Here is an 18,433-nt window from a genome sequence, read left to right on the forward strand (position 1 = left end):
GACGAACTGCCGTTGGCACAACGAGCAAGACTGTGGTTTAAGCAAGACGGTGCCTCAGCCTCATTACACAGGGCCGTGAGATCCAATCGGATCAAAGCTAGTCAGCCATACTATGTGACGGGAATCACTTTCCTAATTGGAACTAATTTCGTAACTTTTACGTTTCCCAAGTTAATTTTCAAACAACCTTGAAGACATGGTTCAAGGTCATTGAAATTTTCATAGTCGGTTTTCCTTGAGGGATCAATAACAACCTAAAGTTTAAAAAACGTAGCTAAAACACATTTTGATATATTTGCCCTGGTCCATTTTTTAGTTAACACCCTGTATGTAAAGTAAATTAACACAATGAAAAAGGCTCAAATACCATTAATATGATTTATATTATAAATATGACTGGTTAAAAAACTTAATTGCTTATAAAAATAATGAAATATTAGCTGTTGGGATTCCTTAAATGATGGGATAGTGAGGGCTGCCAACACTGATCCGCAGCACCATCAGCCACCAAACACCCCCGGCGCATTCACATCACCAAATCTACAGGACAGTGCTACTAGGGAAGGAGTCACGTATACCGCGTTTCCGATTTTCTTTGGGAGGAATCACTTAGGTTAAATCTTTGACGGATTTTAGCTTATAGAGAGCTAGTATATTATAAACTTGGTGTAATTTAATTGACTATAACAAATAAACCACTAATTGTACAATAGAAAGTTTTTATTACAAAAAACGCAGCTACGACCGTTTCGGCGCCAATAGTAGCGCCTTCGTCAGGCTAATTCACAATAATAACAAGATAAGAGAGCTCTCGTATCTTGTTATTATTGTGAATTAGCCTGACGAAAGCGCTCTTATTGGTGCGACTCTGAACCGCGACTCTGCACTTAGTGTTCCATCCGCTAGCGCCGGACCGTTCTATAGGCTCACTAAGTTTTTTCTAGATATTTCAAACTTGTTCTGACCTTCAACTGTTAACGCTTAGCAGTTCAAAGAACGGGCAGTCCTAAACCCTTACCAGTACTCGTTTGTTGCTGTTGCAAACGTGACAGACGATGGGTTGGCACATCGAAGAACGATGACGTAACTCATCAAAAGTTGCGAGCAGGCATCAGCTTACAGACTCAGGGATAGTTGACTTCGATCATCTCGACTTGTAACTGGTGACTCGCGCATTGGGAACGTGCTGGGGCCATAACCTATGAAGTTTGAAATACAATGATAACAGCAAAGATATTGCGAATCCAATGATAACAGCAAAGATATTGCCAATCCAATGATAACAGCAAAGATATTGCGAATCCAATGATAACAGCAAAGATATTGCGAATCCAATGATAACAGCAAAGATATTGCGACGGACTAAATGATTAAGACGATGTCAACATTTAATATAAAACATCTTAATTTGAATTATTCAGAATAGATAGCATACTTACGTCGTGAAATGTAGACAACATACTAAACAAACGAATATTTGTGTTAATGGCATTTATAGTAAAAGTTTTATCTCTAAAATCCAATAAAAAAAACTAAAGTGCGATAAAATAAAAATCTATGTATGTTGTTTGTAATATCTCGTTTAAAAAACTTGCCTTATCTCAAGGACGTATATAAGGCGGGGGGTTTAGGGGGTTCAAACTCCCCCCCTTAGGACTCGATTCAGTATATTATAATATATATATTAATAGGATCAGTAATACTATAATTTTCTAGCAAATGTATTAAAAAACTTCGTTTGATACACGTGCGGAAATGTCATTGTCACTCGTCCCGAGTCTATAGCCAGTACTTTAAATATGCGTTATTGGTAACGAAATAATTCGCGCTCGCGATTTTATCTCATTGTGTATATCTACGTGCTTGCCTTATCTTAATGGTTCCTTTACTTCAACATTTTCCTTATGATATCTTTATTTCGCCTACACCGACATGGATGATAATGGCTCGGCGGTAAACCATGCCCACTTAGTAATAAAAAGACCCGGTTGCGATTCCTGATCTCGATCGTATTGTACATTTAACATCTTGTTTGTTAATTTGGGTTGTGATAAAACGTTCTTAATTCTTGGAATATAAAGTCATGTAGTATCAAATCGGTTCAAAGCAAACTTTTTATTGAAGGGCGTATAACCTGCAAATCAATTTTTATGGAAAGAACTTTTAAATATTTCAAATTTTTTGCATAGTGGCACCAAAAACGTCTGAAGCCAAATAGTAAGGGTAAAAGAGGAGAGCTCAACGAAAACATTCGTGTCAACTTGCAACGCGGCCTAAAAGGTATCGACTTTGAGGATCCGATAAGTCCGCAGCGAAGCGGAGTGGGCACCATAGTTTGGGGTAGGCAAGGTGGGCGAGAGGGGCAGGTCGCCTTTATTTTTATTAGGTGATGTTTCTCACCAAAATTAATAAAAAAATCATGTGCGTATAATTTATATGGGAAAACGTTTTTTTAACCACCCTAATAGTGGGGATTTTAAAGGTCATTGAGGCAGTCAGATCGCCTTTATTTTGGTTATGTAGTGCTTCGTCACTAAAATAAATTCAAAAATTCATGTGCGTTGAATTTATTCGAAATTTGATATTTTACATAAATAATCACAGCCCGATTTAAATATTCACCCTGTATCAAAATTCCCCGCTACATAGCTATTTTTTCTTGAAGAAAAATTTTCAAATAACATAGATCAATTACAAGAATATAAAGGGAATATAACTTCAGGTATTTGTTTGGGAAAACCAACGTTTACAGCTTTGGGCACTTTTACCTTTTATATGCAAGTTAACTTAAAAAATATATAATGGGTCGTCCATAAAGGTTGCGTATCAGATTATAATTCCTTTAGTAAATTATCAATGTAATGGAATGAGCTATAAATAAGTAAGGTATTTTTAAAAACCAGATTTAACAAGCAGCTTTGATATTTGGCTTTAACGTAAAAATCCACTTTTTACCATCGTAATTTTCACATTTATTAATTATATTAAATAACTTTATTTAATAATTTACGATTTATTTCTCCAATTTTTCATAAATGAACAAGGTGTTACTTTTTATATACCAAATAATACATACATAATTAAATATTAGTTATTACCGTCGCTGTGTTTAGTGCCGAGTTGCGGGGTATCCCAATAAAGATCAATTTAATTAAATTTTACTCTAATAGATTGCCAAATTATTTAATTTAATTTAAAAAAGTTTAATTTAAAAATAAAAGGTTACTCAAAATTTAAAAAGATTTTTTGTACTTGGTTCCGACAGAGATCGGTACGCATGCTACATTTTTCAAATACATTTTACGGTATTATAAAGTAGTTGAAAATTACATTGTTACAAAAAAAGGCGCGTTAATAAGTAGAACTTACAAAATTTATCCTCGATATTGTTTACACTAACACATTTGCTAACATTTTCATGAAATAATAGTTCTCTAGGTTTGCCGTTCAGTTTAAAGGATAAATATAAAAAATGGTATGAATTTCAGATAGACTAAGGCAATTAAAGCGGTTTGAAACGTCTGGTTCCGCCTTTTATTTATTTATTTTTATCACCATTTCGCGGAATTCGTTTCGAAATTTTCATAAAATAATACATTTGAAGAGTGTAAAAATTTCGTTAAGTAAAGCGGACGCATTAAGCGCGGGTTGTTCCATTTTGTAAAAGTAGATGGCGTTCTATTTTTCTCGTACATTTCCTTTAATGGAAACTACCATATATAACAGTGGCGTAGGAACGGGGGGTACAGGGGTACAATATACCCCTTGAAATTGGACAGGGGTGCCAAATTAGTTCGAAAAGGGCACCAAAATGTTATAAATTGGGCGCAAAAGCCTGTTGTGGAGGAGGGCGCCAAATTCAACATCCAAGATGTACCCCCTTAAATAAAAACGTTCCTACGCGCTTGATATATAGTATTTAATTCATAGGTTTCATCTTTCATTCATTTGCTTTATTCTGTATCCGCCACTTTTTATGGCTTCGAAGTACGAATACAGTAATAATGGACAAAAGAATGGCCACACTTCCAAACACGATCAAAACGATAAACAAGTAATGGTATTGCTTCCAAAGCGTGCTTTGTACTGGGAGCCGGAACTGTCTTTTTATATTTGGCAGATCCTTTAACACCCTTTCCTCCACTCTCTCTAGAACGTCTTCCCAATAGTCTAGCTGAACTAGGCCATCCGCAAATTGATCACGGCTAAAGTTCATCTCGATGATTCGATCGTTGATGACAATCTTCAAATCTTGCAACAGTTCCAGGGAACGGAGATGCGGGTCTTTCACCGCGAAATAGTCGAAGAACATCAGCGAGCTTACTTGGCTGATGTCGTCGCTCTTCTCGATGTTGGTCACAATTAGCTCGTTATCCTTCCGGACAAAGCGGAAATCATTGGCGTCCACGGTCATCGAATCGTTGATGGTCGACACAACTATTTCTTGACCGTATTCGAAGTCGTCCGGCGATAAAACCGTAAGCGTGTCCTCCGATATGACAATGGGTGAAACTTTAAAATTCCATATTGTAGCTGGAATGCCACCGACGGACCTCTTAATTCTGTCTGATTTTTCCAATCGTGTCATCGCAGCGTTGAACAAGAATTCTAACTGTTCTCCGTAACTAGCGCCGTCCATAATTAAAAGCTTTCCCGGGAAACTGGAATGGTTAACCGAAATCTCCAAATGTCCCTCGACGGTTTCGACCAGTCGTGGAACGTACTTCGTTTTAGTGTCATTTCGTATTTTCCAAACCACTTCCGTCAAGTCAACCGTTTGCGTTTCGTTCCCGTAGTCGTCGAATCCAGGGTAAATGTAGACATTCGATTTCAAATCCAGAATGACGTAACGGGTGTTGGAGCTTCCACCCCCCACCAGATGGCTCCGACTGTCCGTGTTGGTCAAAACGTTTACCTCATCGTCTCCTCGATTGCCGATGTAAATGAAATCCGTTTTACTCTCAATTACGATCGTGACTTGTAGATTTATAGCGACTTCTCCGTACACGGTTACCAACTCATCGCGTATTTGGTCCAGAGACAAGTCCTGGTCCAAGATAGCGAGTGTTAGAACTATGCTCCCGTCTCGCGAGACTCGAAGTTGAAATCCATCGGAGCTCATCAACTTGGGTTGAGAGTAGAATTCTTGATCCGGGCCCAAGTATTGGTCCAGCGAGTGTTCGTAACTTACGTTCGAAATTACGTATCGCAGTTCAGAGAATTTCTCCGAGAACGCAATGGATTCCAAATCTAGGATTTCGAATTTCAAGTAATACACTTGTTGGGTGTCACGAATGGTGGACCAAAAATCGAAATTTGGATCGAACGACCGCAAACTATTGAATTTGTAATAGATGCTTCCGCCCGCGTAGACGCTGTCGTAATTGTCCGAACCGACGCTGAAAGTGACTGCTGTCTCGTTGTCGATTTCCAGGACGACGTTATATTCGGAACAATTATAATCAGTGAACCAAATACTATCCCCGTTCGAAACGTACTTGGTGTCGCATGACGCCATGACCAGTTCGTAATCGTTTCGGCGTCCTCGAAATATTTGGATGTGTTCCATAGTTTCAACCAGCGCCGTTTCGTTAATCTTCATTATTTGACCACTGCCAGCTCGCAAGTCGACGAATAAAGGTATTTCCGAGAGCAAATTGGATGTCAGAACGAGGCTGTTAGTACCGTTAGATCCGTCTAATTTCCCGATAGATGCAACCGATTTAATCCAGAAAACGTCGTCTTCATTGTGGCCGCAAATAGTACCTTCCCAATTTTCTTCTTGTCCGATTTCAACCCAAAATTCGTTGACTACGTCGGGTATTCCGTGAACGTCTTGCCTCACTGGTTTTGAGATTAAAATGGAAGAGTAAATCTTTCCGGTAGTCTTGACCCTGATTTCGGCCACAACGGCGTCCGTCTCTCGAAACTGGACGACGGGATTGGCGTACTCGCCAGTCAGCGGGGATACGACACCCATTTTCAAGAAGGTTATTTTATTGGACATCAGTTGCAAGGACAGAGACTGATTAACCGTTTGGAATTTAAGAGTGTGTATTCGATTGGTGTTTAATTTAAATTGATACACGTGTCTGGTAGTGGCGGTGTGATTGGCGGATATGTCGAAGTCATCGTCGTCCGTTATTTCGTAAGTGAAATTGCCCTTGCTGCTTAAATTGATCACTGAAGTGTATTTTGGTACGGTAACCGTCAGAGAAGACATCCTCAAACAGGATGGTACGACGATTTCGTCCCAAGAGTTATTAACTCCGCTTCGACAGTCGACGACTTCGGTGTCGCAGGCACAATATATTCGATCTGTCATATCGCGTCGTCCTTGGACTCTTTCAATATTACTAACGAAAATCTCTTCGTCCAAACCTTGGATTACTTTATTCTGAAGGTCAACAGTGACGTATTCTACACTGAGGTTATCGCTAATTACGAGGGTGTCAGAACCGCCTTTTCCGTTTACGAAACCAGTGAAGTTATTTCCGCCCAGAACGAATAAATCATCGCGGAGTCCACCGACGACCGTCGCCGAACCGGAAATCAAGTTAAAAATATTCGGTATCATCGGAGACCCCCGATAACTACCGTTTCCGGTCGATGTTGTCATCGAATCGAGAGAATGTAGCAGGATGACCGAAGAGTCAGAGCTGCTGATCAGCAACTTCGCACGCGTTTCGCCATTGCTTCCCAAGACGGTTATTTGTGGAGAAAGAAGGTAGGGTGATAAGGAGTAATTTGTGTCCGGGATCAGATCGAGCAAAAAGACGTTGGCGTTTGAGCCACTTATCTTCACTTTGAGTAAGAAGCGAGTCTTACCGTCGACAATCTTCGTCGAAGATTCCGAATCCAATAAGTCGTCCGTGTCGACTCGAAGAGCGAAGATTCTCTTTCCGGCGGCGTCGAACGTCGCCCGGAAGTTGACGTCGCCGTTATTCGCTCGCAGAATATGAGCTTCGAAGTCAACAGCTTTGATGTCGCTAAATAGTTTCATGTGACCGATGGCGATTACTTGAATAGTGTTATTACAATTATCTAGTTTTCTTAGATAGATAACGTCCGGCGTGTCGTCGCTTCCGCCATTGAGAGCTACCAAACTTGTTTGACAATCGGCGATAAATTCATCCGCCTTATGGCTTCTTCCGAATATCTTCGCTACACTACGGAAGGTAAGCGTAGTCCATGGTCCTAAGTTAGCTTTCCCCGACAAAGCGTCAATTTTTACCACATCGACCACGATCGCCGTGTCAAAATAGAGTGAGTTGATACCGTTTCCCGCCTCTATACTTCCGTTGAGACGCGCTAGTACTTGAAAGACGTCATTTTCGTTGCCACCAATGGCTCGCCAATCGCCGTTCCGCAATTGGAAGTAATTGGGCATATGAAGGTGACCAATTCGTTCGTGACGGGTGGCATAGTGCGAGTCGTCCAGTTGGTGAAAGGCTTGCGGAGATCCTGTGGCTGTATTAATCAAAAGTCTGCTGGCAGGACCTTCAACTTCTTCAAACAAAATAATGGGTTGAGGCCAATACTCCTCCTCCATTACGTCGTCTTGGCCTATGTTGGCGAATATCGTAACGCTTTGATTTTCCATAAATCGCAACGTTAAATGTCGGATGGGAGAAGTATCATTAGCGTTCAACGATTGAACGGAATTGAAAGGGCACTTGATATAAAAGGTGTACGAGCTACTGAAAACTGATAACTTTGTCGTTAAGGTAGAGTTCGGTTCCGGATGTACCACTATGACTATCTGGCTTTTTAATACGTCGCTGTCAATTCTAGTCGATCCCGCCGTAAGGATCGTTAATTGTCCTTCTCTCTTGAGGCATTTGCCCTCGATGGTAATGACATCAGGTTCACTCTGAGATGATCCACCTCCGCCAGCCACATACGACGTCTCGCAACTGCACGTTATTTGATCCGTCCTCGCATTGCGTCCGAATACACGGCTGACGTTCGTTATAGAGACCCCTGCTTTCTGTTTCGATTTTCGTACGTATCCCTCCGACAAATTTACCACGATGTCGTCGAGGTCTTTGTCCAAATATAAACTGTTCTGACCCTCGCCGCCGTCTATCCGTCCAGTAAAAGAATTCATATTTGCTAGAACGAAATCGTCGTCAATCTTTCCCCCGTACAAATTCCAGTGTCCCGCAGAACACACGAAATAGTTGCCAGTAGCTTTGGTTCCCCTTCTGGTTCTCGGTTTACCGTCCGTCGTCTCCAACCTGTGAACGACTCTTACCGTCAAGTCCTGCTCATAACTGATCATCGAATATGACTCGTCCTGGTATTCTTCTAGAAGAATGGTTGGACGCGTCCCGCGGTCGTGAGTAAGAGTGATTTTCGATTTGTCGAATAAAAATCCCAATCGTATCGCATCGTGATCGTGGAGGCTCTTGAGGTCAACTCGCTGCAACAACTGGGAAGGCATTTTTAAGACGTAACTGGTTAAATTCGCCGCCGTGTTGCTCGTGTGGAAGAAATCGAGACCCGTTTCAAATCTCGAAATCAAAACGTCCACTTTTTTACGCGAGTGCGAGAAGTTAATCGTCGTGAAGTTCGTCGCGGTGATTGTCAATCTCTGGGCGTCGTTGCAGTCCAGATCAGATACGTTTATAATATCTGGTAAGAGATTGGATTTGCCCCCGCGACCGTCAATCAGTTTCGTTTCGCAAGCTGCTCGGATTTCGTCGCGTTCTCCGGGTCGACCGTAAATGGTTTGCAAGTTCAAAAGCTTCATGTTTACGTGGTCGCTCGATTTCATTTCCGATTTTTTTAAATCGACCGTCAGTTTTTCTCCGGCCAAACAACTCGTCTCGAGAAAGAGTACGTTGTCTTTCCCGGAACGTCCTCCGTCGAGAGTACCCTTCAGATTAGAGCAATTTCCGGTTACGGAGAAAAAGTCCGAACCCGCGCTTCCGTAATACTCCTTCTTTCCGGTTTTGACCAGAAACTGGTTGTTAGTCGTATCAACCGGGTTCAGGTAAATTTGGTCGTCACCATCCCCAAGGTCGTAGAGCATGTATTCGCCTGACATTGATTTTCTTTTAACGGCCATGGCGTTTTCGCAGTAATAGGACCAAGTGCTTGTCCGTTGCGATATTTTAAAGCCTCTGTCGTAAAGCGAAGAAGGCAAACATTTGAAGTCGTAGTCGTAATTGACTGGCGCGTTTGGGGCGGATCTTTCTACGTAGACCTTTTGCATTTGGCGAAAATCAACCATACTGTTAAGGTGTTCACCGCCGACAGTGGTCACTGCGTCTCCTGAACATTCGCAGGTAAACGCGTCGTATTCGATAGCAGAGTGTTTTCTTTCCCAGTAGGTACACTTCCCGGGATAGTCGTCGCAGTCACCGCCGTAGCTCCAACAGCTCTCAGCAATGACTGTTTTTTTGTAATCGTAGAAGCCTTTCAAAAATCTATACCACCTGTTCGTCTTTATTATACGACACGAGCCTTTAATTGAGAATGTTCGAGAGGGCAGAACGTGACCGATGACGTGCGAATTCCCAATCAAGAAATTGACACTTTCGTTTACAATTAAGTTATTAGCAAATTTCAATTTAATTAGGTCCTTTAAATAGGGCGTGACATCCACGTCGTTTCTGTACCGTTTGAATTCGTTCCTCTTCTCGAAATCCAACAGCGGTACTTGAGAATTCAAGCTATTGACGTGATTATGAGCCTTGTATATGGAGACCGCCGCCGAGACGAACAGGTTAAGGAAGAAGCCAACGACGGCAAATACGGGAGCCAGCGGCGGGAATATGAACGATGCCACCGTCACCGTCACCGTGATGGACAGGTCCACGCTCTCCTGGACGATGTCTGCGATAGCTTCGTTCTGTTGAAACTTGTTGGCGTTGGGGTCTCTCAATCTCTGAACGGCGCCAACCACGCCCCAGACGCTCAATCCTATATCGGCGACAGTTCCTAATGGTCCGGCAGCTTTCCCGACGAGTCGCAGTCCTTTGGTTGCCACCACCACGCCGGTTTTGGTCCCTAACTTGGCAGCAAATCGAGATCCATAGTATCCGACATTACTTAGGACCATTTCCCCACCGACTCTACCTCCGATAATGGCCAGAGCCGTCGAGTCCCCGCTTTCTACGGCTTTAATCGCACTCTTGGCCAACATGTAAGTTCCAACCGCCCCGGTAACCTTAGCGGCTTCCGTAGAGACCGCGATAGTTTTCCTGTACAAGGTATTGGCGGTTTTCGTCGGACTTAACCTAGTTCGGGAGAGCAGTTCCTCAGAGCTAAATTGACTTTTGGTTTTGCTCTCGGAGAAATCACCCGTTTTCAGCAGCTCCGAGGTGAAGTCCATTTTGGCTTTGACCTTTTGCATGTGTTCGTAGTTGATGATTTTCTTAACCTTGTTTGCGTCTTCCGGCGAACCCACTATCTTGTCGTAGTTGGCTGCAACGTACTCAGTTATGATTTTTCTCGTTTTGACGTCGGCGTCAGCGTATACTTGGACGAACTTGTCACTGTGGATTTCGTCGATCTTTGTGCGTCTACTGACGCCGGATTTGTCGTTTTCCCCACTGACCATAAAGACACACTTGCTGGAAACGGAGCGTTTTCCTCTCGATCGCGACGAAGAACTGGAACAAGATCCGGGAGGGTCTAGCAAAAGAAAATGGAGTAATTTATTTAGAAAAAGGAGTACATTATAGAGAAAAGGGTCGTAATTAATCGTAATCTGGTGGGTTTTAGCTAAACACCAAACGTAAGTTGCATTCACGTTCAAACTAAAAGCGACCCACTCGGGCTTCATAATAATTTAGCTGTAAACTACGAGTGTGCCAAGTATTTCTTGTAAGAACGAATAATTCGATCGAATTGAATAGTAGTAAAAAAATCGCGAATATTCGAATATTCGACTTTTACCTGATCAAATATTCAAATATTCCAATTTTACAATCGAATATTCGAATAATCGGTTTTTCATGATCGAATATTCGAATAACTGATTTTTACCTGATCAAATATTCGAATAACCGATTTTTATTTGATCGAACATTGGAAAAATCGCATTTTACCTGATAGAATATTTGAATACTCGACAATTACGGCAAACTGTTCGATATAATATAAGACTATACAATACGACCAAAACAAGCCAAGCACTTCACAAACACAACAAACCATTACTTCATAAAGACTTTAAAAATGGTTTATTCTCTAGTATTCTTAAAACTGAGCTTATGATCTCTTTATATTCAATGATCATGCGCCAGAAATGCGTGGGGGAAATAGCAACGGCCTAATATTAGATTTATGTGGTTTTTAACGCGATAGCAAGAAATATTAGGTATTATTTTCGATCGCCAATAAACATTTTTTGCTCAACCGTAGTGGATGCAATCTAAAATAGCCGAAAATCAGAATTGTTCGAAACCTCTTAGTATTGCGTATAAATGACTATCTACAAATGCGTGTAACCTACCAGTAGGTACGGGTCTTTCGGAAATGACTATTGCCTTAACTTGGAATTCCATTCCCCAATTGACTGGACGTTGGTTGGAGATCTGGTTCGGAAAGTACTTCTGGTCTTTGGGAAAAGCGATTCCATTCCTCTGGGACAATTGTTCTTCGCAATTTCTACAAGCTGGTTTTGACGGCGATATAATGATATCGGAATCTTTCAAATTTCCAAACTAGAGCGCAAAAGAGGAACAACTAAATAGGGCGTTAAAAGTTCACATTACAATAAGAATTCCGTCGGTAATATCTACATAATAAAACTCAAAGACCCTTTCGTCGAATTCCCTTTCGCCGTATTTTTTTCCGACATACATTCGCCACTCTAACGTGACATCGCCGAAGGTACACGAAGGTACACAGCTACACAACGAAGGTATACCTAGCGCTTCGCCTTAGTACTATGTCATTAAGTATATTTTAGAAATCCATTCTAACGTGGCATCGCCGAAGCTAATTTCTCTGTGTATAACCCGAGGTCTTTACGCTTCGCCTTAATACTAGGTCATTAAGTATATTTTTGTAATTGAGTTTTCGGATCGATTTCGTATTTTGTGTTAAACAGTGAATCCACCAAAAACCATTCGTTTAAAAATTGCAAGGTCCTTTAAACAAAAACGTCACGTCCTATATTACTCTAGACCATAAAAGTAGTGAAATCAAATAACGGGCAAGATCTGTAATTATATTCCCATAAACGTCATTAACTGGACTTATTTATCGACAAGTGATGTGCTCTGAAGCAAAATGCTAGACCTTGCGCGTCCTAAGTGTTTTACTGAAATAAAATCCTTTGTACAACCATAAAAATTTCAAAGAGAATGGCTAATATTAGAATCGCATTGTATCAAATATATTAATTAGATCGAAATATTTTATCTACTTTGTTGAAATTTACTTTTTTACCTTAATACCATAATTAAATAAAGCAGACAAGTTGTTGACTGCAGTAATTACGTCACTGCAGTCAACAACTTTTCTGCTTTTAGTAATTTGCTATTTCAAAAGAGTAAATCTAAACAGAGTAGATAATAAATTTCGGTCTAAACAATATATGCACCTATAATTAAAATAAACAATCCGAGCCACGTTTTGCGAGAACGAAAGTAAACTTTAAAGTCGGGAGGTAGAAATGGTCCCGTGATAAGGTAATGCTGCCATCTACATCGTTTTTAGGAACTAATTCTTGATATTTATGCTTGCCTTTCGTCCGTTTTTTTAAAGTTATTTGTGCGAGGGAAAAATGCAACCCGGGTAATTCTGGCATGGGAAAAAGTGCCAGAGTCGCCTTCCTGGGGGGTTTGGGACGAGATAGAAATGCGAGTTTTTAAGTTATTTTTGCGAGGGAAAAAGGCTCTTCTGGTTATTCTGGCATGGGGAAAAAGGGGGAGGGGTGCCTTACTGGGGGGTTTGGGACGAGATAGAAAGGCGAGTTTTTAAGTTATTTTTGCGAGGGAAAAAGGCTACTCTGGTTATTCTGGCATGGGGAAAAAGGGGGAGGGGTGCCTTACTGGGGGGTTTGGGACGAGATAGAAAGGCGAGTTTTTAAGTTATTTTTGCGAGGGAAAAAGGCTACTCTGGTTATTCTGGCATGGGGAAAAAGGGGGAGGGGTGCCTTACTAGGGGGTTTGGGACGAGATAGAAATGCGAGTTTTTAAGTTATTTTTGCGAGGGAAAAAGGCTACTCTGGTTATTCTGGCATGGGGAAAAAGGGGGAGGGGTGCCTTACTAGGGGGTTTGGGACGAGATAGAAATGCGAGTTTTTAAGTTATTTTTGCGAGGGAAAAAGGCTACTCTGGTTATTCTGGCATGGCGAAAAAGGGGGAGGGGTGCCTTACTGGGGGGTTTGGGACGAGATAGAAAGGCGAGTTTTTAAGTTATTTTTGCGAGGGAAAAAGGCTACTCTGGTTATTCTGGCATGGGGAAAAAGGGGGAGGGGTGCCTTACTAGGGGGTTTGGGACGAGATAGAAATGCGAGTTTTTAAGTTATTTTTGCGAGGGAAAAAGGCTACTCTGGTTATTCTGGCATGGCGAAAAAGGGGGAGGGGTGCCTTACTGGGGGGTTTGGGACGAGATAGAAAGGCGAGTTTTTAAGTTATTTTTGCGAGGGAAAAAGGCTACTCTGGTTATTCTGGCATGGGGAAAAAGGGGGAGGGGTGCCTTACTGGGGGGTTTGGGACGAGATAGAAAGGCGAGTTTTTAAGTTATTTTTGCGAGGGAAAAAGGCTCTTCTGGTTATTCTGGCATGGGGAAAAAAGGGGAGGGGTGCCTTACTGGGGGGTTTGGGACGAGATAGAAAGGCGAGTGTTTAAGTTATTTTTGTGAGGGAAAAAGGCTCTTCTGGTTATTCTGGCATGGGGAAAAAGGGGGAGGGGTGCCTTACTTTGGGGTTTGGGACGAGATAGAAAGGCGAGTTTTTAAGTTATTATTGCGAGGGAAAAAGGCTACTCTGGTTATTCTGGCATGGGGAAAAAGGGGGAGGGGTGCCTTACTGGGGGGTTTGGGACGAGATAGAAAGGCGAGTTTTTAAGTTATTTTTGCGAGGGAAAAAGGCTCTTCTGGTTTTTCTAGCATGGGGAAAAAGGGGGAGGGGTGCCTTACTGGGGGGGTTGGGACGAGATAGAAAGGCGAGTTTTTAAGTTATTTTTGCGAGGGAAAAAGGCTCTTCTGGTTTTTCTAGCATGGGGAAAAAGGGGGAGGGGTGCCTAACTGGGGGGTTTGGGACGAGATAGAAAGGCGAGTTTTTAAGTTATTTTTGCGAGGGAAAAAGGCTCTTCTGGTTATTCTGGGATGGGGAAAAAGGGGGAGGGGTGCCTTCATGGGGGGTTTGGGACGAGATAGAAAGGAAGGTTTTTAAGTTATTTTTGCGAGGGAAAAAGGCTCTTCTGGTTATTCTGGCATGGGGAAAAAGGGGGAGGGGTGCCTTACCGGGGGGTTTGGGACGAGATAGAAAGGCGAGTGTTTAAGTTATTTTTGCGAGGGAAAAAGGCTCTTCTGGTTATTCTGGGATGGGGAAAAAGGGGGAGGGGTGCCTTACTGGGGGGTTTGGGACGAGATAGAAACGAAGGTTTTTAAGTTATTTTTGCGAGGGAAAAAGGCTCTTCTGGTTATTCTGGCATGGGGAAAAAGGGGGAGGGGTGCCTTACTGGGGGGTTTGGGACGAGATAGAAAGGCGAGTGTTTAAGTTATTTTTGCGAGGGAAAAAGGCTCTTCTGGTTATTCTGGCATGGGGAAAAAGGGGGAGGGGTGCCTAACTGGGGGGTTTGGGACGAGATAGAAAGGCGAGTTTTTAAGTTATTTTTGCGAGGGAAAAAGGCTACTCTGGTTATTCTGGCATGGGGAAAAAGGGGGAGGGGTGCCTTACTGGGGGGTTTGGGACGAGATAGAAAGGCGAGTTTTTAAGTTATTTTTGCGAGGGAAAAAGGCTACTCTGGTTATTCTGGCATGGCGAAAAAGGGGGAGGGGTGCCTTACTGGGGGGTTTGGGACGAGATAGAAAGGCGAGTTTTTAAGTTATTTTTGCGAGGGAAAAAGGCTACTCTGGTTATTCTGGCATGGGGAAAAAGGGGGAGGGGTGCCTTACTAGGGGGTTTGGGACGAGATAGAAATGCGAGTTTTTAAGTTATTTTTGCGAGGGAAAAAGGCTACTCTGGTTATTCTGGCATGGCGAAAAAGGGGGAGGGGTGCCTTACTGGGGGGTTTGGGACGAGATAGAAAGGCGAGTTTTTAAGTTATTTTTGCGAGGGAAAAAGGCTACTCTGGTTATTCTGGCATGGGGAAAAAGGGGGAGGGGTGCCTTACTGGGGGGTTTGGGACGAGATAGAAAGGCGAGTTTTTAAGTTATTTTTGCGAGGGAAAAAGGCTCTTCTGGTTATTCTGGCATGGGGAAAAAAGGGGAGGGGTGCCTTACTGGGGGGTTTGGGACGAGATAGAAAGGCGAGTGTTTAAGTTATTTTTGTGAGGGAAAAAGGCTCTTCTGGTTATTCTGGCATGGGGAAAAAGGGGGAGGGGTGCCTTACTTTGGGGTTTGGGACGAGATAGAAAGGCGAGTTTTTAAGTTATTATTGCGAGGGAAAAAGGCTACTCTGGTTATTCTGGCATGGGGAAAAAGGGGGAGGGGTGCCTTACTGGGGGGTTTGGGACGAGATAGAAAGGCGAGTTTTTAAGTTATTTTTGCGAGGGAAAAAGGCTCTTCTGGTTTTTCTAGCATGGGGAAAAAGGGGGAGGGGTGCCTTACTGGGGGGGTTGGGACGAGATAGAAAGGCGAGTTTTTAAGTTATTTTTGCGAGGGAAAAAGGCTCTTCTGGTTTTTCTAGCATGGGGAAAAAGGGGGAGGGGTGCCTAACTGGGGGGTTTGGGACGAGATAGAAAGGCGAGTTTTTAAGTTATTTTTGCGAGGGAAAAAGGCTCTTCTGGTTATTCTGGGATGGGGAAAAAGGGGGAGGGGTGCCTTCATGGGGGGTTTGGGACGAGATAGAAAGGAAGGTTTTTAAGTTATTTTTGCGAGGGAAAAAGGCTCTTCTGGTTATTCTGGCATGGGGAAAAAGGGGGAGGGGTGCCTTACCGGGGGGTTTGGGACGAGATAGAAAGGCGAGTGTTTAAGTTATTTTTGCGAGGGAAAAAGGCTCTTCTGGTTATTCTGGGATGGGGAAAAAGGGGGAGGGGTGCCTTACTGGGGGGTTTGGGACGAGATAGAAACGAAGGTTTTTAAGTTATTTTTGCGAGGGAAAAAGGCTCTTCTGGTTATTCTGGCATGGGGAAAAAGGGGGAGGGGTGCCTTACTGGGGGGTTTGGGACGAGATAGAAAGGCGAGTGTTTAAGTTATTTTTGCGAGGGAAAAAGGCTCTTCTGGTTATTCTGGCATGGGGAAAAAGGGGGAGGGGTGCCTAACTGGGGGGTTTGGGACGAGATAGAAAGGCGAGTTTTTAAGTTATTTTTGCGAGGGAAAAAGGCTACTCTGGTTATTCTGGCATGGGGAAAAAGGGGGAGGGGTGCCTTACTGGGGGGTTTGGGACGAGATAGAAAGGCGAGTTTTTAAGTTATTTTTGCGAGGGAAAAAGGCTACTCTGGTTATTCTGGCATGGGGAAAAAGGGGGAGGGGTGCCTTACTGGGGGGTTTGGGACGAGATAGAAAGGCGAGTTTTTAAGTTATTTTTGCGAGGGAAAAAGGCTACTCTGGTTATTCTGGAAGGGGAAAAAGGGGGAGGGGTGCCTTACTAGGGGGTTTGGGACGAGATAGAAATGCGAGTTTTTAAGTTATTTTTGCGAGGGAAAAAGGCTACTCTGGTTATTCTGGCATGGGGAAAAAGGGGGAGGGGTGCCTTACTAGGGGGTTTGGGACGAGATAGAAATGCGAGTTTTTAAGTTATTTTTGCGAGGGAAAAAGGCTACTCTGGTTATTCTGGCATGGCGAAAAAGGGGGAGGGGTGCCTTACTGGGGGGTTTGGGACGAGATAGAAAGGCGAGTTTTTAAGTTATTTTTGCGAGGGAAAAAGGCTACTCTGGTTATTCTGGCATGGGGAAAAAGGGGGAGGGGTGCCTTACTAGGGGGTTTGGGACGAGATAGAAATGCGAGTTTTTAAGTTATTTTTGCGAGGGAAAAAGGCTACTCTGGTTATTCTGGCATGGCGAAAAAGGGGGAGGGGTGCCTTACTGGGGGGTTTGGGACGAGATAGAAAGGCGAGTTTTTAAGTTATTTTTGCGAGGGAAAAAGGCTACTCTGGTTATTCTGGCATGGGGAAAAAGGGGGAGGGGTGCCTTACTGGGGGGTTTGGGACGAGATAGAAAGGCGAGTGTTTAAGTTATTTTTGCGAGGGAAAAAGGCTGCTCTGGTTATTCTGGCATGGGGAAAAAGGGGTAGGGGTGCCTTACTAGGGGGTTTGGGACGAGATAGAACAGCGAGTTTTTAAGTTATTTTTGCGAGGGAAAAAGGCTACTCTGGTTATTCTGGCATGGCGAAAAAGGGGGAGGGGTGCCTTACTGGGGGGTTTGGGACGAGATAGAAAGGCGAGTTTTTAAGTTATTTTTGCGAGGGAAAAAGGCTCTTCTGGTTTTTCAAGCATGGGGAAAAAGGGGGAGGGGTGCCTTACTGGGGGGTTTGGGACGAGATAGAAAGGCGAGTTTTTAAGTTATTTTTGCGAGGGAAAAAGGCTCTTCTGGTTTTTCTAGCATGGGGAAAAAGGGGGAGGGGTGCCTAACTGGGGGGTTTGGGACGAGATAGAAAGGCGAGTTTTTAAGTTATTTTTGCGAGGGAAAAAGGCTACTCTGGTTATTCTGGCATGGGGAAAAAGGGGGAGGGGTGCCTTACTGGGGGTTTGGGACGAGATAGAAAGGCGAGTTTTTAAGTTATTTTTGCGAGGGAAAAAGGCTACTCTGGTTATTCTGGCATGGGGAAAAAGGGGTAGGGGTGCCTTACTAGGGGGTTTGGGACGAGATAGAAATGCGAGTTTTTAAGTTATTTTTGCGAGGGAAAAAGGCTACTCTGGTTATTCTGGCATGGCGAAAAAGGGGGAGGGGTGCCTTACTTGGGGGTTTGGGACGAGATAGAAAGGCGAGTTTTTAAGTTATTTTTGCGAGGGAAAAAGGCTCTTCTGGTTTTTCAAGCATGGGGAAAAAGGGGGAGGGGTGCCTTACTGGGGGGTTTGAGACGAGATAGAAAGGCGAGTTTTTAAGTTATTTTTGCGAGGGAAAAAGGCTCTTCTGGTTTTTCTAGCATGGGGAAAAAGGGGGAGGGGTGCCTAACTGGGGGGTTTGGGACGAGATAGAAAGGCGAGTTTTTAAGTTATTTTTGCGAGGGAAAAAGGCTACTCTGGTTATTCTGGCATGGGGAAATAGGGGGAGGGGTGCCTTACTGGGGGTTTGGGACGAGATAGAAATGCGAGTTTTTAAGTTATTTTTGCGAGGGAAAAAGGCTACTCTGGTTATTCTGGCAT

At 43.2% G+C, this 18,433-nt stretch overlaps 1 protein-coding gene across 1 annotated transcript in view; it reads right to left on the reverse strand.

Moving 5' to 3' along the window:
• Nucleotides 1-2,625: 2,625 nt before the first annotated feature.
• Nucleotides 2,626-18,433, reverse strand: part of LOC149960460 (uncharacterized) — a 99,766-nt gene continuing 83,958 nt past the window's right edge. The window contains exons 3-4 of the mRNA XM_090177810.1: nucleotides 11,468-11,678; nucleotides 2,626-10,644 (exon numbers count right to left, since the gene is read on the reverse strand). Of these exons, the coding sequence (XP_090033936.1) occupies nucleotides 3,941-10,644; nucleotides 11,468-11,678 (6,915 nt within the window). The 3' untranslated portion in view covers nucleotides 2,626-3,940. The remainder of the gene's footprint in view (nucleotides 10,645-11,467; nucleotides 11,679-18,433) is intronic.

The sequence above is a fragment of the Leiobunum rupestre genome, chromosome 1, assembly GCF_980474605.1.
Source record: "Leiobunum rupestre chromosome 1, qqLeiRupe1.1.hap1, whole genome shotgun sequence".
NCBI lineage: Eukaryota > Metazoa > Arthropoda > Arachnida > Opiliones > Sclerosomatidae > Leiobunum > Leiobunum rupestre.